Source organism: Lissotriton vulgaris, chromosome 5, assembly GCF_964263255.1.
Source record: "Lissotriton vulgaris chromosome 5, aLisVul1.2, whole genome shotgun sequence".
Classification (NCBI taxonomy): domain Eukaryota; kingdom Metazoa; phylum Chordata; class Amphibia; order Caudata; family Salamandridae; genus Lissotriton; species Lissotriton vulgaris.
The window spans coordinates 87931138-87951302 of NC_141693.1; the positions used below are offsets into that span (position 1 = coordinate 87931138).

General features: G+C 47.3%; 1 protein-coding gene across 2 annotated transcripts in view; it reads right to left on the reverse strand.

The window, feature by feature from the left end:
- Positions 1-20165, reverse strand: part of ADGRD2 (adhesion G protein-coupled receptor D2) — a 381222-nt gene that overhangs the window by 227740 nt on the left and 133317 nt on the right. For both annotated transcript variants that reach the window (XM_086919969.1, XM_086919967.1), the window contains exon 17: positions 17768-17901. In XM_086919969.1, coding sequence (XP_086776095.1) covers positions 17768-17901 — 134 coding nt within the window. The remainder of the gene's footprint in view (positions 1-17767; positions 17902-20165) is intronic.

Consider the following 20165-nt stretch of genomic DNA (forward strand, 5'->3'; position numbering starts at 1 on the left):
AGCAACATGCTCCCTATGCTGATGTGGCAGTAAAATGCAACATTTATCAAGGTGCAATAGGTCCCGGTGTCACTGCACCTGCTGCACCAATGGTAGCTACGCCCCTGCTCCCAGAGGAGAAGCAGTGGAGGGGTCCAGCAACGGGGGATAGACGGATGGAAAGAGTCAAATATACTGGAAGGGGAAACGGAAGGTGGTAGTCAGATCAATACTTATTTGTATTATTATCTGTCTCAGTGGGTGCGTGGCATCTGCTCTAATAATGTTAAGAGCCGTCGCAAAGGCTACAGGGCAGGCAAACCTTTCCTCCAATTTGAATTGTTGATCCATGGCCTAGGGTGACTGATAGCGAGGGGTGAGAGCGAGACGGGGGAGGGGAGAGTTTGGGTAAAGGGGAAGAAGATTAGTTATGGGGAGAGGGAGGAGGAACAGTGGTTAGGGTGGGATAGGCAGATGGGAAAGAATAGGGCGAGCAGAGAGGCTAGAAAGATGGTTAAATGGGGGAATCGAGCAGTAGAAACCGGAAAAGAGGACACAATGGGAAGAACAGAAAAGGCCTCAAGAGGGCATGGGTAAAAGAAGAAGGGAATAAAGAAAGAACACGAATGTGAACAAAGAAAGCACAACGGGTGGAAACGGGTGTGAAAAATCGCAGCTTTTTTCATGAAGGTTTGTGACATTCCATGACAGAGTAAAAGGCGGTTTGCTGGTACCTTCTGTAGCTTTTTTTATGCAAAGGCACACCTCACAATTGAGAAAACATGTCTCTCAGCAACATGCTTTTAGTGCGCATCAGTCTTCTGCTGGTATCTCGTGCAATTGTTTTTTTTTAAGTTGACCGCTTACTCAACAAGCAACAGGAAACCAAGGCTCTAACTGGAAGCAAGGGAGGAAGGGTGACGAGACGCATGGGGAGCAGCAGCCTTTGATGTCCCGGCCGGCCGGCCATGCAGTGAATAATTAGGGGAGGAGAAATGCCGGCCTGAGGCCGAGCGCAAAGCAACAGCTGGCTTTGATGTGGAGGCAGGCGGCTCGGGCGGATAGAAGCGCGTTCATGGACATAGATGCACATCGAAACATTAGGGCAACATCCCTCACACAGGAAACAGTAGGGCAAGCTTTACTCGCACAGGTGATGTGAATAGCACAGAAAATTCAATTCAAGTGCTTCCCTCGCTTTGGAAACATGTATGTGCACGACTGCACGAGAAACCTAAAGGGAAGCGCCCGTTACAATGGGAACAGTAATGCAAGCTTCAGTCACGCGGCGGTGTGAACAGCACAGAAAATACAAGGAAGCGCGCGTGCGGCTTGGGATACATGTACGTGCACCGGAAACATAAAGGCAAGCGACCCTTATAAAGGCAACAGTAATGGAGGCTTCAGTCACACGGCGGCGTGAGCAGCACAGAAAAAAGTGCGTCTGCTGCTTAGTAAACATATATATATATTTTTTTACTTTTTATTCGTGACTGTATCAAATATTACATGGTACATTTATTTCTTTTGCATCGTATCAGTCTTTTCCTTTTTCTGTAACATAACTATGGCGTATTAATTGTCATATACATTTTTCAACATATCTTACTTTTTTCAAGTAATGTTCTGTTACATCAGTTATCATTAGTATTCAAATTGCAATATCACCTGTATGTGAACTATCCCTTAACTCCCTCCCTCCCCCACCCCGTCTCCCAGCTATTTCCTCCATACACACTGGAATTTTGGATACAGTGGCTTGTAGCTGTTCCAGAGAATACTACTGTCTTCAGGCCTGGTTGACCGTTACATTTGTCTAGAAACCCGTATTTGTAGGCAATCCGTACATCTGGCATACAATCTACAGGTACATCACTGCGTCATTTCTAGGTCTACATCGACTAGGTCCAGCAGCATTTGTTCCCAGTCTTGCGCAACTGGATATTTGCGTAGGCCCTTCTCTTCCTCCCTACGCAGCGCAGCTGTTTACGCCTTTCCCCATTTCAGCAGGTCTGATCGCCATGTTTCTGCGTTTGGGGATCTGGGCGATTTCCACCTCATGGTGATCACTCTAATTGCTAATAACAGTGCTAAATCCTGAAATTTCAGTTGTGCCTTGCAATTCTTAGGCCTCTTCCTGTGTCCTATCAGGCAGGGTAGTGCCCCTGCAGGGCTCTGCAGGGCTGTTATAGTGTATAATATGTGTCTGATCGTCCCCCAGTAGTTGCTTATTCTTGGTCATGTCCACAACATGTGTAGGATGTTCGCCTCGTCTCCCTGACATCTAGGGCAAGTGTGGGGGGTAGCAGGGAACATCCTGTGGAGCCTTTGGGGGTTGAGATACGCCCTATGCAGAACCATGGCTTGTATAAATTTGAATTTAATATTTCTGGACACCCTCCTATGATGACCCAGGATGATCTTCCAATCCCCGTCTGTTATGGCCTCCCCTGTCCGTAGCCCAAGTTCCCCTGAGTGCAGTGAGGGGCAAAGCCGCATGTTCCCTGATGCCCACGTAGATTCACTTTACTAGGTGTCCGCCCGTCCCCATATAATGAAGGAGATGAACTAATTTGTGCTGTTCAGGCTTGGTGCGTTACGGGGCCCAGGTGAGTCTGACATAGTGGGTCACTGAGGCGTGCAGGAGATATAAGCGTTGTGGGGCGCCTGTGTATTGTGCGAAAGAGGCATGATCAAGTAGAGTGTCGTCCCCAAACAGGTCCCCCACTCTGTCTACCCCGGCCGTCAACCAGGGTTGTAACCTGCATCGTGTCAGGGTCCCATGTGGCGTCGGGAGTCCTAGGAGGGGGATGTTGTCTGCGTAAGGAGTGGTTCCTGCCGTATACGACAGTGCCTTTTGCCAACACTTCAAGGCTACATGCAATAGGGGGTGGCAGTCTCTGGGGATCTTAGCAGTGGGCAATAAAAGGGAGTGAAGATCTCCGCGTGCCAGCTAGTCTACCGTGAGAGCAATCTTGTGTAAATTCCTGCCCGCCACCCACCGTGACAGCCATTGAAGTTGGCTCGCGTAGTAGTAGCTTTGTAGGTCCGGTACCCCCAGGCCCCCCTGTCTGGTGTTTAGTTGTAATTTCTTGAGGCTTATTCGCCGCCTTCCTGACCCCCATATGAGATTTATTAATAGTGTGTTTAGTGTGGCAAAAATATGTCGCAGGAGTAATACTGGTAAGTTTACGAAGTAATACAGAATCCTAGGAAGTAGGACCATTTTTGATATCGCCACCCGGCCCATTACAGAGAGGGGCAGGGATGTCCAGAAGGTCACGCTGCCCCGAAGGCCATTGATTGCTTTCCGTATATTACCCTCTATCTGGTCCTCCGGGCTCCGAAATACATTAATACCGAGGTATTTAAACGTGATTGGTGCTACCTGGATCTCGTGAGTTCCAAACTGTATTTGGGTGGGTCGCTGCCCGTCCCGGAAAAAGAAGCCCAGTGATTTTCTCGGGTTTATGGCCAGGCCAGATATTTTCTCAAATCGGTCAAAGATGGCCGCTATTTGTGAGTGGTCATCCTGCAAACTATGGAGGAACACCAGTATATCGTTGGCGTATATGAAGAGCAGGTTATGGTTGTCCCCAACTACTATTCCCGACTCTGCCGCTCTATTTCTGAGTGCAATTGCTAGGGGTTCTAGTGTAAGTACAAACAACAATGGCGACAGCGGGCATCCCTGTCGGGTGCCCCTGCGAACATCGTAGCTATCCGAGGTGTACCTGCCCGTGCGTGCCCTAGCCGTTGGGTTCGTGTATAGTAGACGTATCCATTTGATCAGGGCATCCAGGAACCGAAACGACGCAGCACTTCAAACATGAAATCCCAGGCTAGGGAATCAAATGCTTGCCTGAGATCCAGGGCTAAGCAGCCAGCGTGCGGCAGGTCTTGTGGGGTGGCCGACATGAGAGCGTGGAGTCTCCGCGTATTCTGAGAGGTGCTTCTCTCTGGGAGGAAGCCACATTGATCAGTGTGAATCAGGCCAGGGAGATGGGCTTGTATCCATAAAGCGATGATTTTACTGAGGATTTTATACTCCGAGGAGAGCATGGAGAGGGGCCTATAGTTGCCCACATCCAGGGTGTCTCTGCCGGGTTTCGGAATGGATATTACCAATGCCTGCATAGTCGTGACTGGTAGATGGCCGGTTTCATAAGCGGTTTTATAAATTTTTTCTAACACGGGTGTCAGTGTCTCGGAGTAGACGTGGTAAAACTCCCCAGGCAATCCGTCCATACCCGGAGTCTTTCCCCGATTGAGTGTGTGGATAGCTATTTTTATTTTCTGTTGCATTATGGGTCCGGCTAGGGCCGTCTGAGTCTCTGGGGTCAGGGCTGGGATCGTCAAGTCTGCTAAGAAGTCAGTTATATCATCTCTGTCAGTGTCAGGGGGGGAAGCATAGAGTTCCTCTAGATGGGACTTGAACACATTGTTGATTTCCAGTTGTGTGTGGACTTGCCTGCCTGTTGCATCCCGGATGCACGTAATTACTGGGGTTTCTGGGGCATCTCGGATCAGTCTGGCGAGCAATGCGCCGGATCTATCCGCTTCCGCCTGCTGTCATCTCAAGTATTCCTCATAATCAATAACCCTTAAGGTCTCTAGTAGTTCTGCATGCTCTATATTACTTAGTTGCAGGTCGCCTTTGCGCTCTGGATCCTGTCTCACCACAGTCTCAAGCTCCTTCAGACGGTTCTCCACTTCGCAGAGTTTCCCATTAATTTCCTGTCTGGCTCCAACCAATCTACCAATCGCAGCCCCCGTATCACGGCCTTCATTGCGTCCCACACCACTAAGTTTGAGGACGTGGAGTCCCAATTTTCCCTGAAATAGTTGGTTAATGTGTCGGCAAGGTGTGAGCGGAGCGGGCCATCGTCAAGCAGGGATGGATCAAGTCTCCAGGTTGGGACTGGTGAGGGTACCCTACCCCAGTGCAAGTCTAGTGTCTGCGGTCTGTGGTCCGAAAAGGTTTTAGCAAGATAGTCTGAGGATTTGCACTTAGTCATTATGGAAGTGGTGCAGATGAATCTATCTAGTCTGGTATGCAGGTTATGCAATGGGGAGAAGTATGAGTATTCTTTGTGTGCTGGGTGTAGCGAGTGCCATACATCCGCCATGCCCCATCCCTGCAGCCACGTCTTAAAGGAGTCAGACAGTTTGTGTACCTCTGTCGCTTGGAGGGGAGGGTGTGATCCGTCCAGGTCCACATCTAATACCATGTTCCAGTCACCCCCCCAAAATCCAGGGAATATCTACCCAGTCTGCCAAGGCCCGACCGACGGTTGTGAGGAATCTCTCCTGATCGAAGTTAGGGGCGTAGATACTACCCAAAACCACCATTATACCATCTAGTGTGCCCTTGACCAGTACGTACCGCCCTTGTTCGTCCACCCTCCTTTCTAGTTTCACAAAAGGGGTACTGTATCTCACCCATATCGTGGCTCCTCTGGAGAAGGCAGAGTAAGTAGTGGAGAAGATGGTACCTCTCCACTTTTTCCGTAATGTGTGTGCTTCAGCCTGTGTCAGGTGTGACTCCTGTAAGAGCACAATGTGTGCTTACTGTCGAATCAAAAAAGCATGTACTCTATGTCTCTTCTGTATCGCTCCTAACCCTCTCACATTCCAGGTAACCAGCCTGTATTTTCCTTTCGCATCAGCCATATCCAGATTCAGGTATTAGTATGAATAGTAGTTTACATTTCAGTGTGTACATCTTCATTACTAGCCAGGAGACGTTTCCCTCCCCTTCCCAACCCCTAACTCTGCAGGCGCAGCTTCGGAACCTTGCTGTGCCCAACATGGAACAGTAAAACATAACTAAACATTCTGTGTTGCATACGCTTCTGGGGGGTCGGCTAAGCTTGGGCCGTGTCCAAAGAGCCATACTCGTCTGTGCCGCCGGCTCAACAGCGCCGCCGGGAGAGGAACATATAATCGCTTATTTCTGGTAGCCGTGTTTTTGGAGGGGGGGGCCCTTGGTGTTCTGTCTATACAGTGCTACATTCTTGTGTGATACAGGGGTGCAGGGAGCACGAGGTCTTTGTGTCAGAGACAGTAATTAGAGAGCTCGACTCGGTCACTACAAGATACAGCATATCACCATGTAATCCCAGTCCTGCACCCCATCTATGAGTCCCTCTCACCCACCAAAGTTCGGCTGTACCTTCAGGTTACATTAGAGAAAGGATACCAGTTTGACGTGGGGTTCCATGTCCCATCCGTGTTAGGAGTAATTCTTGGGCATTGTCCAGAAGGTCATCCGCCGCTCTGGGTGTTACAGTTGGAAATAGAACCATACTGCTTTCCGAATCCGAATGTACCGTGCTGTCTTCAGTGTCCGTGGGTATTGTTTCATGTTCCTCCCTGAAGGAGCCCAACATCGCTATAGCATCTTCCTTTCCTTGTTTCTGTTGTTGGGCAGTAGGTTTTTTCCGCTTCGGTTCTGCGCTCCGTGCGCCTGGTTTGTCCTCCGCATGATTCAATCCCTCCTAGGAGCCGCTGGCCGTTGAGTCTTGGGTCGGGTCCTGGTTCACCTCAATGTTCATCACTTCCAGCCACTCTTCTACGTCCGTGGGACTTTCAAAGAAATGCGTTTTGTTGTCGTGGATCACCTTGAGACGTTCAGGGAACAACAGGGCATAACGAAGTTTGGCTCTCTGGAGTCTCTTTTTCACCTCGTAGTAGGAGGACCTCTGTTTCTGCACCATGTTGGTGTAATCCGGATATAGTGAGATACGTTTGTTTTCGTACTCTATGACGGATTTCATCCGGGCCTGTCTAAGCAGCGTGTCCCTGTCTCTGTAGTTGAGGATCTTTACAATCAGTGGCCGTGGAAACTGTCCCGGTCTCTGTCGGCCTGTGGGTATCCTGTGGGCTCTCTCCACACAGAAGAACGGCGATAATCCTTCAGCAGCTACATTATCACGGAACCATTGCTCCATGAATTCCGTCGCGTGGGGCCCCCACTGCGCTCCGGAAGTCCAATGACGTGTATATTATTGCGCCGATTGCGGCCTTCTGCGTCCTCCACACGTTCTGTAAGAGTTTTCACCTGGTGTTGGATTTGGTGGATTGACGCAGTGTGTTCCGCCACCGTTGGGGTGAGATCCGTCAACGTCAGCCCCTGGTCTTTGACTTTGTCCGCCAGTTTGTCGTGGTCGGCTTTAAGTAATGAGAGGTTAGTGGTAAGAGTGCCCATTTGCGACTCCATCGCGGCTCTAGAGTCTCTGATTTCTTTGAGGATTAGGTCCAGTTTGTCCCCCTATTGGTCTTCTGAGAGGGTAGAGGTCAATGTTAGAGGCGTGGAACCTCCCAGGCCCGCGTCCTGAGTAGACCCTGCAGATGCTCCGTCCTTGCCATCCGCGTTCTTCGCCCCTTTCCGCACCATGATTGCAGGTCACTTTCGCCTTCCTTCAGTTCTAAGGGGTGTCAGGGACCAGCGCGTAGGGTGACAGCCAGTTCCCGCCGTGTCCTGGGGGCTAGGCCGAGCGAGCGTGCACACCTCCCCTATGTCAGCAATGGCGGCTAACTTCGCGCCTCTCGTCGTTCCTCAGGCCGTTCCCGCGTCGTCACTGGGTTGTGGCCTCCCGTCTAGGTCCTCACCCTTCCAGTGCAGTGCCGTCCCAGACCAGTGCTCTCTCCCTCGGTCACCACCTCCACCTCACCCCGGGTAGCTCCATTGGCTCTTCCTACTTCTCCAACCCGGTTGTGGCCGCCATCACTTGCAGTGTCCCGCCTTCGCGCTCCTCCAGCGGCAGCAATGGCAGCGGGGGGGCAGGGGGGGAGGCGATGGGTATCGGGGAACGGCAAATAGGGTCAGTGCATCTCTCTCCTTGATGTCCCGTGTGGCCCCCGCGCAGCGCTAGTCCTACGAGGCTCCAGTTCTAGGCGTCAGCGTGGTGCGGTTCCGGGACTCCAGTAGGTAGGGCCTTCGGCCATGTGGCAGTCTCCTTCTCCGAGCAGTCGTCCCCGGACACCTCAGCTCTTACACCAATGGTAGTGGGGGAGAGGGGGTGGTCCCCGTTTGCACCTCCCGGGCTCTTCCGTTCGTTTTGCATCGCACCAGCCACACACTGCAGGGCAGCCTCCGCCGCCGCGGCAGACAGCGCACCACGTCCCGGGCTCAGCCCGCACCCGAGGTCCCGGCTTTCAGTGGGGAGCAAGGCCGCAGACGCGAGCTCGCGGTCCGCCGGACATCCACAGCCCCCAGAGCCTCCAAACCTCCGTCGAGTCAAGCTGGGCACTTCGGAAACAGAATCCCCCCTCCAGAAGCGCATGACGGCCCCCCGTTACAGCGTTCAGGATTTTCTTTCCCCCGGCGGCACCGGAGCTCTAGCAGACTCCGTCCGCCATGCTGGCTTGCTAGCCACGCCCCCGTGCTGCTTAGTAAACATGTATGTGCACCCGATATATAAAGGCAAGCGTCCATTATAATGGGAACAGTAATGGAGGCTTCAATCACACGGCGGCGTGAAAAGCGCGGAAAATTCAAGGAAGTGCGTATGCCACTTGGGAAACGTATGTGCACTGCACCCGAAACATAAATGCGAGCGTCCCTTACGATGGGAACAGTAATGCAAGCTTCACTCACGTAAAGGGCGTGTCTGACGTGGATACCACAGAAAATACATGGGTGCGCTTACTTTGCATAGGAAATATGTATGCGCACCAGAAAAATAAAGGCAAGCTTCCCTCACACTGGGAACAGTAACACAAGCTTCACTGCCGCAAGGAACGTAAATAGCACTGAAAATGCAATGGTGAGCTTACCACACAAAGGAAAAAAAATTAATGTCCATCGGAAATAAAAAGAGAAGCATCCCTTACAACATAACAGCAAGGGCAAAACCCTCTCACACAGAGGGGTTGAATGTCACAATAAATGCAAGGGTGAGCTTACCTCGCATAGGAAAAGTGCGTCCATTGAAATATAAAGGCAAGTGTCGCTCACACTGGGCACAGTGGGGCAAATTTCCAACATACACTGGGGGTGCCGACCTAGCACAGGAAACACATGCTTGTCGGAGATATTAGGGCAAGCACCCCCCACACAAGGAATAGTACTGCAAGCTTCCCTGACACAGGAAACATGCTGGCCTGCCCTTGCACAAGAAACATACATGCGCACCAGAAACGTTAGGAATAGCCTTCCTCACACAGGGAACAGTAGTGCAATTTCGTCTCGCACAGGAGACATGCTTTCCTTGCACAAGAAACACATCCACATTACAAATAATACGGCAATAACCTCTAACACAACAAGAAGCGATGGGCTGGATGGGGTGGGGGGCGGCACTGCATGGGGAGATTAAGTAAATTGTGAGCAGTGACGGGCGCTGACAGGAGCAGGAAACTAATGGAAGAAAAAAAGACGGGCACTGTGAGCGGAGAGCCTTCTGCACGCTGAACTCCGTGCACAGAGGGGTCTGTTTATGCAGCCTTTAGATTTCCTGCACAAGTGTTTAGATCTGATAGAGGGGCACTCCCGCCTTGACACGCACCATTCCCCTACTGGTGCTTTTAAGTAAACTTAATTCGGCTCTTGGCCACCGCTTTATGGGTGGTCACGGCCCGGTGGGTGTACAGCGGGACAGAGCCAGTAACTGTGCAAGCCCTGCACCGAGCACAACGACGGAGAAGGGGTGGGGGAGGAGGGTATTTATAACCTCCGAGACGTGAGCCGTCTGCAATGAGGAGGATATGCACCCAAGCGGAGCTATGAAAGGGGAGAGTCCGAGGCCAGGAGTTGGGGGTGCAGAATCGCTGGGGACGAGTGAAAAGCAAGGGGTAACAGAGGAAACAAAGTGGGGAAGGAACAATCAAAGAATACAATGAAAGGAAGTGGAGCGCTGAGAAGCGTGCAAAATATATGGTAAGCGACTATCGGGGAAGGGAAAGAGGACAGAGAAGAAGAAGCAAAGGGAAGGGACGGTGCAAACTCAGACAAAGAACCGAGAGCGGCATTGTGAAACAAGACCTCGCCACGAGTAAATGTTGTACTTATACGTAGCTTCAGCAACTTCCATGCTAATCTAATTCCTTATGTAATTTACTCTATTGAAAAGCGCTCTGACACCTCTGATTAAAGTTCACGCTGTATAAAAACACATACATAAATAAATAAATAAGTAAGCTGCCCGTGTGTATGGAGTCTTTGGAATAGCCTGTCTGCCCCCTGGGGGACTCGAGTGGTTTCTGGACAGGCTGCTGACATCGCCGAAAGAAGCTGTTAGCCTGTGGGGAAATGCGAGGCGCGGCCGTGAATAAGTGACGGCGGGGGGCGGGGCAGCTGAAGCCTTTGATGTGGCAAATGCTGCTGGCAGGGGGAAGCCTGTGGGGAAATGCAAGCTCGTGCACGAGGAGCTTGTCACATGATTCGCTTCTCGTGAACTGTTGAAAATCCTGAACGTAAAAAGTCAGCTTTGTGGATGGACGGCATTAGGTCTCTCTACGAGACCTAATAATAAAGAAAGAGCACACACCTTTGAGGCGGGTAATCACAGGAACCACAGCACCAATCAAAACACCCAATACAGCGTTGGAAAGGGCAGTTGCAGCAGAAGGACATAGGCTATGCAGACGCCCACCATATACATTTAAAAGGTAAAAGAACCATGACAGCAAAGTAGTCCCTTGTGGGCGTGTCTGCGTTGTGCTGTGGGCATATGCTTGGGGCGTGACAAACGCTGGGGCATGTGGTACTTTCCGCCCTTCATGCCATGTCTCATATCGTGTGCTAATCCCACCCTGCTCCCTTTAAATACCCCTGTACCCCATAATCATAACCCACCCTTACTCCTTAAAATACCCCAACACCCTTAAACACTAACCCATCTTAACCCTATAAATATACTCTGTACCCCAAAACCCAAACCTATCCCTAAACCCTAAAAATACCCCTGTACCCCAAAACCCAAACCTAGCCCTGAACCCTATAAATACCCCTGTACCTCAAACCCCAAACCTACCCCTGAACCCTAAAAATACCCCTGTACCCTAAAACCCAAACCTAGCCCTGAAACCTAAAAATACCACCGTACCCCAAAACCCAAACCTACCCCTGAACCCTAAAAATGCCACTGTACCCCAAAACCCAAACCTAGCCCTGAACCCTAAAAATGCCCCTGTACCCCAAAACCCAAACCTAGCCCTGAACCCTTAAAATACCACTGTACCCCAAAACCCAAACCTACCCCTGAACCCTAAAAATACCCCTATACCCCAAAACCCAAACCTAGCCCTGAACCCTAAAAATACCCCTGTACCCCAAAACCCATGCCTATCCCTAAACCCTAAAACTACCCCTGTACCCCATAACCCAAAACTATATCTGAACCCTTAAAATACCCAAACGCCCCAAAACATTTACCTCAGTACCCCAAAACATATACCCCTATACCCATACTTACCTTATCCAAACATTAAAAATAAAATATGCATTTACCATTCATGCATTTACAACGAATTTCGTTGTAAATGTATGCGTGGTAAAAGCATATACAATGTAATGCCATGCGTTATAAAGGCATTGCGGAGTCATGGTACTTTCGTAATGAAAGTATGTGGAGTGATGGTATGCGGAAAGAAAGTTGCGGAATAATGGGTGTTTACCTTCCTCCGGTAAGTAAATTAGTGGCACGGCGGCCCACATCTCCAGCAACATACTCATATTTTTTCACCACCAATTTGAAAAATGCACAGGTCTCTCTCATTGATAGCCAGCACCGACATACACTTTTAGACACACTTCCCACCACAAGTTCTAGAATTGCGAACTTTAGAGCTGGGGAGCTACGTTTGAATCTAGCATCAGCTCAACATCCTGTGATTCCAGGCAAATCGCTTTGTCAACCCGTGCCTACCACAAATGAATGTGTTCTTCTGTAATGTAAATTATGCTCATGCCATGTTGTCGAGGTCGCTCTATATAATATTGCAAGGAAAAATAAAATAGGGAAACTCTAGTTCACACACTACTGAACGCGCACTCTTAAGTGCATCAGCAGTGCACTGTGAATCGGAGCGTTTCACAGGCCTGTCACAGATAAGAAATGCTATCAAACCGAAATCATACAAAACAATATACTACTGGCCGGCAGCAATTCATACCCGGACAACGTCGGGACGGGCTGCTAGTAAAATATAAAACACAAGGAGCCATAAAGCCAGGACTGGAAAAAGAAATGCTACTCCTGGTCCTGCAGTACTTATTGTGCCACCCTCTTAACCCCTTGCATGCTGCATGAATTTTCACTCTGTACAGGAGTTTTAAACAGCGTACGGGATTATGACGGCCCCCAGCCGCCGTGCGCCCATGCCCACTGTGACGCATGACGGCTGCGGACCATCCCAAGCACCGAAGGGGTTAAGTATCCCTATAATAACATGTCTCAGGCTTGGCATTGCACCCTGTATGTGCAGTTTTAAAGTGCTATTTCGAGTAGGCAAAATAAACCTTTTGCCAGGGCCAAACCTTCCTTTTTATAATGTATAAATTAACCCTGGGCAAAGCACTACGCTACTCTATGCTCGCGTAGTTTGCGCAGTTTGCACTACTTCGCATTACGCGAACTGCATGTAGCACAGTGCAAACACGCATAGCGTAGTGCAGCGGTAATTTTTTTGCTTGCTCGCGGTCCTCAATGTCAAGTTGGCGACTGCGAGCAAGCAAAATGACATTCCGGCGAGACTTTTTTCTCGTTTGCGATCAGCAACATTAAGTTGCCGATCGCGAGCGTGGAAAATAAACCTCCAGGCGAGATTCTCAACACGGGGAGGTCAGGTTTCTCATTGTGGTCGCGTATGCTCGTGACGGCTCGCGATGAGAAACTACCAGTCCACGTTGAGAAAGCTGCTGCTCGAGTAAAAATCTACTCGAGCGGCAGAAAACTACAGGTCACACTGTGCAAGATGCCGTTTTCAATGATTGCACAGACGGATGCTGGTCCGCACTGTGCAATCATTGAAAATGACATCTTGCACAGTGCGAACAGGGTACTACGCAGTTTGCGTAGTGCTACGCGAAGCTTCCGGAGTGCGAAGTGCACTTCGCGTAGCTACGCGTAGCGCTACTTCGCGAACTACGCCCAGCCCTGGTATAAATCACCCCTATGGTAGGCCCTAAACAGCCCATAGGGAAGCTGCATTGTATTTGAACACTTAGACATGTACTTGCAAGGCTTACATGACTTGGTAGTGAAAAACTCTCAAATTTGCTTTTCACTACTGCAAAGTTTACCTCCCCCCAAATAGAAATACATTGGTTAACCTTATTACATTTATTAAGTGATAACTTTTGTTTAGTAGCAGGCAGAAAGGTCATGTTTGTTGTCTGAGGAAATGTAATTTAAAACCCTCTTTAATTGTATAGTTGGAATTAAGTTACAATTCTGAAAATGCCACTTTTAGAAAGTTGGTAATTTCTTGTCCTAACCATTTGTTGCCTGAAGCCTGTTTCTGGGTCACATGACTAGGAGTAGTTTGCAGTTGGCCTTTGTGTATTCGTCCCAGATGCAGGACTTGATGAGAGGGGCAGAGCTGTCACCAGTCACAATTGTACTTCAAATACACTGTCTCAGCTAATACAAAAAGGACTTTACACTACTCTATTGTACCTGAGGACAGACTGGGAGGAGGGCAAGGAGATAGGAAAATCCAGACACTTCAGTAGGGGGAAGACTCCAGACGTTTCTTCCACTTCTACCACAAAGTGGGTACTAGGTATAAAAATAGGACCCTCACACCCACTCTTCAGTATACACTTGGACCTGTGGATACAACAAAGAAGGTCTGCCCTACTGCCAGAGAACTGCCCTGCTGCATGAGACCTGTCATGTTGTTTGAGAAGGAAGACTGGACCTGCAGTCTTCACCCCAGGCTCAAGTGACTCAAGTGATCAGTTGACTGACCTCCTGTTCTGAGCAACATGAGCACAACAAGCTCCAGAGGCCTCTCTCCAACTGCCCAGCTGATCTGCTACACTTGCCTCTGCTAGTGCGAGTTCCTGATCTCCCAGAGGTGCCTCCCAGGTCCTGGACCATTGATGTGGTGTCTTTTGAGCTCCTCTAGAAGAGAAGGAGAAATGCTGACGTTTTGGCCTCTTCGTGACCGGGAATGGACCCATTCGCACCAAGATCTTGTTGCCCGTGCCACTCGCCAGCGCAAGGCTACGGTGAACCCGGCTCTTTGCACTACAGTGACAGCCAACAATGACCAAGATCTGCACTTCTTGCTACAGCATTGTTAGCCCACAGCAGCTGCCAACGCCAAGCTCCAGCAATGACTGTTCATGATGTTCGACAAGATCTTCGCGCTACAGCGATAAGCATCCACAAATTGTAGCCTGCTCTTTGCACCACAGCTACGGCCATCTGCAACACTCTATTTGCTCCATACGGCCTCCTCCACTGTGAACTGGTCTCTTCGCGCTGGACTTCAGAGGGTAACTTTTTTAGCGGGACTAACTTGTCCTTGTATCCAGCCCATGGTCGATTGCGGTCTGCCTGAACATGTGACTTTCACCTGGTCTCGCACGACCAGATAACCACAATTGTCGGTTTGTGCTTTTAGGTGCTATTTCTACCTTAAATCTTTGAAATTGCATATATGATTTGAATTTTGTTGTTTTGGTGTCAAATTATCTATTATATTTTACCCCATTTTTCAAAATAGGTGTGGGATTTTTCTTGTATTGTGTTTAGCATTTATTGCTGTTTCTGTGCTGCAAAAGCACCTTACACATTGGATCTAATTTAAGCCTGAGTGGTTTTGTACAATAACTGCCAGAGGGGTAAATACAAAATAATTTAGTGTTTATGGTTCAGCCTGGCATGGATTGTGGCTATTGCTTAAGAAGGGCTCACACTGCCACTGGTTTCAAGGTAGCCTGGCTGATGAGGGTTATGAGCCCGAAACCAGTCCCAGGATGCTTATTTCTGGTCCAGGGAAGACATGGCTTGGCAGTTCGAGCTGGACTGTTCCCATGAGGCACAGGGTCAGACTGATTTGCATATGGCATTGTTTGAACTGGGGTGGTGGAGTGAGCTAAAGAATGATGATGGATTAAACCCAGATCAGTTGACTGAGGGATGAGTGTTTGATTTGCTCAAGCGCTCCATCCATCGTACCCTTTGGTATCGCTCACACTCCCCATGACCAACATCCCAATTTCTTGCACTTTCTTCCCATGGAAACTATTTTCAATATTTTGCGACTGCCCACAAACTAAAACTTAATGCCATTCACCAATTCCTAATGGTGGGACCAACCTTCAGTGCACACAACCCTACTTCCACCTCTGGACCTACAAAACAAAGATTTTGTCATACTGTGGAAATTGCAATGTTCACAGAAACTACTTGTGGGAGTAGGAGTTGCACATTTCTGATTCTGTGAATTAATGATGAGATTTTGCCATCAGAAATGACATTTTCAGCATACGAACACTGACTTAGGTGCCCAAAGGCAATGAAGAATCAAGCTCACGGTGCTTAAAAGGACATTAGTTAAATTGAGCACAATATAATAGTGACTTTGATATCCTTCCAGATATAAATCCAATTGCAATGCCTGGAGCTAAAGAGACACAAATTTCATAAATGACTGCAAAATCATCAATTACAGATTTTTTGACATTTAATGAACGGCTGTGGAGAAATTCAATTGATTTTATTTGAGCCTTGGGCTGGTTACAAAGTGTCTAATGGTCAATATCCCTAATGTTTTTTTAACTGTTATATGTAACTGTTATATGTGATAACATCAACCTACAATAATATCACATCCACTACAGCATCTCCCGCTGTATTGCAAGATAAGTATATAGTGACCCAGCACCATGAGAAACTCGAATGTGAACATAGAAGGCAACAGAATGTACCCCATCCCTTCCGGCCTTCCAGAGACACTGATCTAACATGACAGATTCTGCCCCAGGGACTAAGGGTGTTGAAATGACATCTGACTGAATTGACACTTGCTATGTGGGTGTCTGAGAGATACCAGCTTGAAGTTTTATATTTGATACAGACAGAACAGCCGCTTAGAAATATGACTTACTCTGCTCCATCCAGGTCTGTCTCTCAGAAGTGAAACTGTTACCTCTAGACTTCATGCTTCCGATTAAATTCCTTGAATGTGCCGGACTTAATGGCTAGCCTAAGAAAGCAGACTATGCTCAAAACCTGCATCATGTTATGTTCAAGTGTGTACTCTACATAAACAAGCAGTGGAAGAATGTTAAGGCAGCAATGCTTGTTTTTGTACAGAGGAACATAAGCACTGCTGCAGGCATTGATGATTTAGGAACATACAAAGAAAAAGACTGGTAGCGGTCTATGTTAAACCCTAAAGATTAGAGCAAAGAATCTGGTTGTAAGAAGGTGTATATGTGTTAGAACCTGAAAGTGTATGCATAAAAGGAAATGAATCCCATCGGCCCACCCATGTGGCGGAGTATCGTCATCTGGGATTTAAGAAAGGTCAAGGTCTAGATAAGGAGACACACCTGATTGAATTGTGTGTATCCAATTCTCCAAGACCAACCAAGATGGATCCGACCCAGAGTGATATGCGTGGTTGTCTATGGTGTGGGAGAACAAATTGCAGTAAAAAAAATGTGATCAAAATCAAAAAATGAGTGCTAGTTAAAATTGGCTACCATGATATAGGGAAATCTTTATTCGGGGTAAACCATGGTGTCAAGATTAAAAAGAAGAAAGTGTATAACAGTCTGAAATAATGACTGTCCTATATAGTTGGTATCATGGTCAACATGTTTCTGCCGTGCAGAGGCATCTCCCCTACTAGGCTTTCATCAGGACCAATACAAAATACACTACTGCAATAACGTACATATGATCAAAGAATCAAAAGAAAAATGTTACCAAATAATAATACTGGATATTGTGCCGCCCGCTAGTTACTCACTGCGTCGGTACTTCCAGTTTTTCAAAGGATTCTTTCCCAAAAATGCTTGGGAGTAAACCTCACCTCTCCTGGCCACGGCTCAGGAAATAGAGGCCCAGCTCTGTCCGTCGGTATCTCTGGCCTTGTCCTGAGGCTCGGGGGGAGACCCTCTCCGATTGTGTTGTGTTACATTGATGATTTAGGGGCATATTATCAAGAAACGGCGTTAAAATTATCACTGCTTTAGCGGCAGAAAACTGCAGCTGAAGCAGCGATAATGGGCTTGATAATATGCCCTGGAGAATTCCAATAGAAGCCCATGTTCTGGCGTAAACATGGGCTTCTATTGGAATTCTCATTCTATTATTAAGCCCATTATGGCGGCTTTAGCAGCAGTTTTCTGCCGCTAAAGCGGCGATATTTTAATGCCGTACTTGATAATATGCCCCTCAGTTTTTTTAAAAGAGAGCTAGATATAATGGACAATGCTTTCTCTCTCTCTCTTTCACACTCTCTCGCTCACACACAATGAGTTTAAAGGGTGATGTACTGGCTACACAAAAAACAGTAAAACATGACAGGCAAGCTTGCAAACCTCAAGGTAATTTAAAGTTGGTGGAAGACAAAAATTGCACTGGTCGAAAAAAAGTTTTAAATGTTTCTTTTAAAGACTCATTTGGGAACTACTTTGAAGAGGTGAAGTAATTGTCTCTGGAAAGTTTGCAAAATTAATGCTTTGTTAAACTACTTAAGCAATCAATTCTTTACTTTCTTTGAATGAATAATATTTATGTTTGTGTTGGCTTACAGTATACAGGCCTGAATCAATCACTATCTCTCTCTCTCTCTCTCAAATTCATCCAAAACTTACTGTTAAGATAAACAGAACTGGCCCAACAAAGGCCCAGATGATATCCGTTTGAACATTCAACCAGCAGTGATTGTCTGCCACATATTTGTTGAATGATGTCGCCAAGGTGACTCCCACGATGATGATCGGTAGACCTGCAAAGTAAAAACAAGCATCCTTTGATTCATCTATGTTATTATTTCATACCTATTTTAATACAAAACTCAGATTGCATCAGAAAAAGCATTCCTTTACCACACATGCCTTTAACATACATGAAGAGCATACCTAAGGTAATGAAACCCCCGCTATATATATATATATATATATATATATATATATATATATATATATATCCAACACCAAGCGATTTACTACAAGTACCAGCATGCCATAGACAACACTCACCTGAGAGCCCACTCTGGGTTAATTGATATTTACGTGCATGCAGTCAATGGTGCTTGAGAGCAGTTTTTCAGCATTCAGCAATGTCTCCTCTGATGAAGGAGCTGCCAAAAGCTCTGAAACGCGTTAGGATGCAAATTTCTTTTGAACTGAGACAAGCTGGTTTTCCGAATAAAGAGTGGTGTTGAAACCAGCCTGCTGTCGGTGTGTCCTTGCCTCAGGGCGAACTTTGGACTCTTTATATATATATATATATATATATATATATATATATATATATATATATATATATATATATATATATATATATATATATATATATATATATATATATATATATATATATATGCTCGCTCAAACAACACCACAAGTACGAGTCACTCTAAAAGTGGGTGCCAACAACGCGATGGTGTCCCCGTCTACAAATCCAGGCTCCAATTCCTTCAAAACATACCCAGCCGGGTTAGAAGGATAGCAAGCACTCACGAAGACAGCAGCAGCATTTTCAGCAGAAAGATTTATTTATCTTTGTCAGTGATACACTGACAAAGGCAGGAGCCGAAACGCGTCTGGTGCTCAGAGGGTCGAAAATAAAAACGCTGATCCTCCTCCCACCACTGACAAAGGCAGGAGCCGAAACGCGTCTGGTGCTCAGAGGGTCGAAAATAAAAACGCTGATCCTCCTCCCGCGAGTGCTGTTTTTCTTTGGGAAAATACGAGAGAAAAGGAGCTACGATAATAGCGAGGCACGCCCCTCGCAACACGCACCCGTGCATGAGTGCATGACCCGGCGTAACGAGGAAGCAGTAATATATATATATATATATATATATATATATATATATATATATATATATATATATATATATATATATTGATCAACCGATATGGGTCCATAATTCCTCCTAACCGCTTAGGCCCCAGGGTGTGCAGGTCGTTAGGTCAACTATATAGTGAGACTCTACCTGTCTTAAAGATCTGACCCTGTCACCCCCTCTTTCCTTATGTGGGACTTGGTCTACACAGAAGAAACTCAACAAATCGCTTCTGCTCTGATGCATCTCTGCAAAATGCCTAGATACTGGGTAGGAGGAATCCTCATTTGTAATTGCCCGAGTGTGTTCCAAGATCAGTTTCTTAGCAGAATGAACAGTACTTCCAATTTACTTCATTTTGAAGGGACATACTAGGCAATATACAACAAAATTGGAATTACAATGCAATAATTTATTGATCTAAGTTTTTCTTTTTTTGCCTGGTATCTCAATTTCTTTTACTTTCCAACTGTTCCTGCACGCCTTGCATCTATTGCAAGGAAAAAAGCCTACCACTTCTGATTGTATAGGGGTTTTCTCCATGTAGTGGCTATGCACTAATCGATCTTTCAATGATACACTTCTCCTTTGTGTAATGTCTGTTTTTTTCTGACAATTCTTTTCCCGGATTGCGAGTGAGTGGGTGTGTGAGTGGCTCCAGGGATGAGTGAGTGGGTGTGTGAGTGTTTTAGTCTATATTGGTGAGTGAGTGGGTGTATGAGCGGCTGTATGGGTGAGTGAGTGGCTGTATGAGTGGATGTATGGGTCTGAGAGTAGATTTGTGAGTGGCTGTATCAGTGACTAGGTGGCGGTGTGAATGGCTGTATGGGTGAATAAGTGGGTGTGTGAGTACCTGCATGGGTGAATACGTGAGTATGTGAGTAAATGTATGGGTGTGGGAGTTGCTATGTAACTGGCTGTATTGTGAGTGGGTTTGTGAGTGACTGTATGGGAGAGTGAGTGGCTCTGTTGAGAGGCTGTATGGGTGAGTGAGTGGCTATGTGAGTGGTTGTATGGATGAGTGAGTAGGTGTGTGAGTGGCTCCATGGATGAGTGAGTGGGTGTGTGAGGCTGTATTGGTGAGTGAATGGGTGTATGTGTGGCTGTACAGGTGAGTGTGTGGCTGTGTGAGTGGTTGTATGGCTCTGTGAGTGGATATGTGAGTGACTGTATTGGTGACTAGGAGGCTGTGTGAGTAG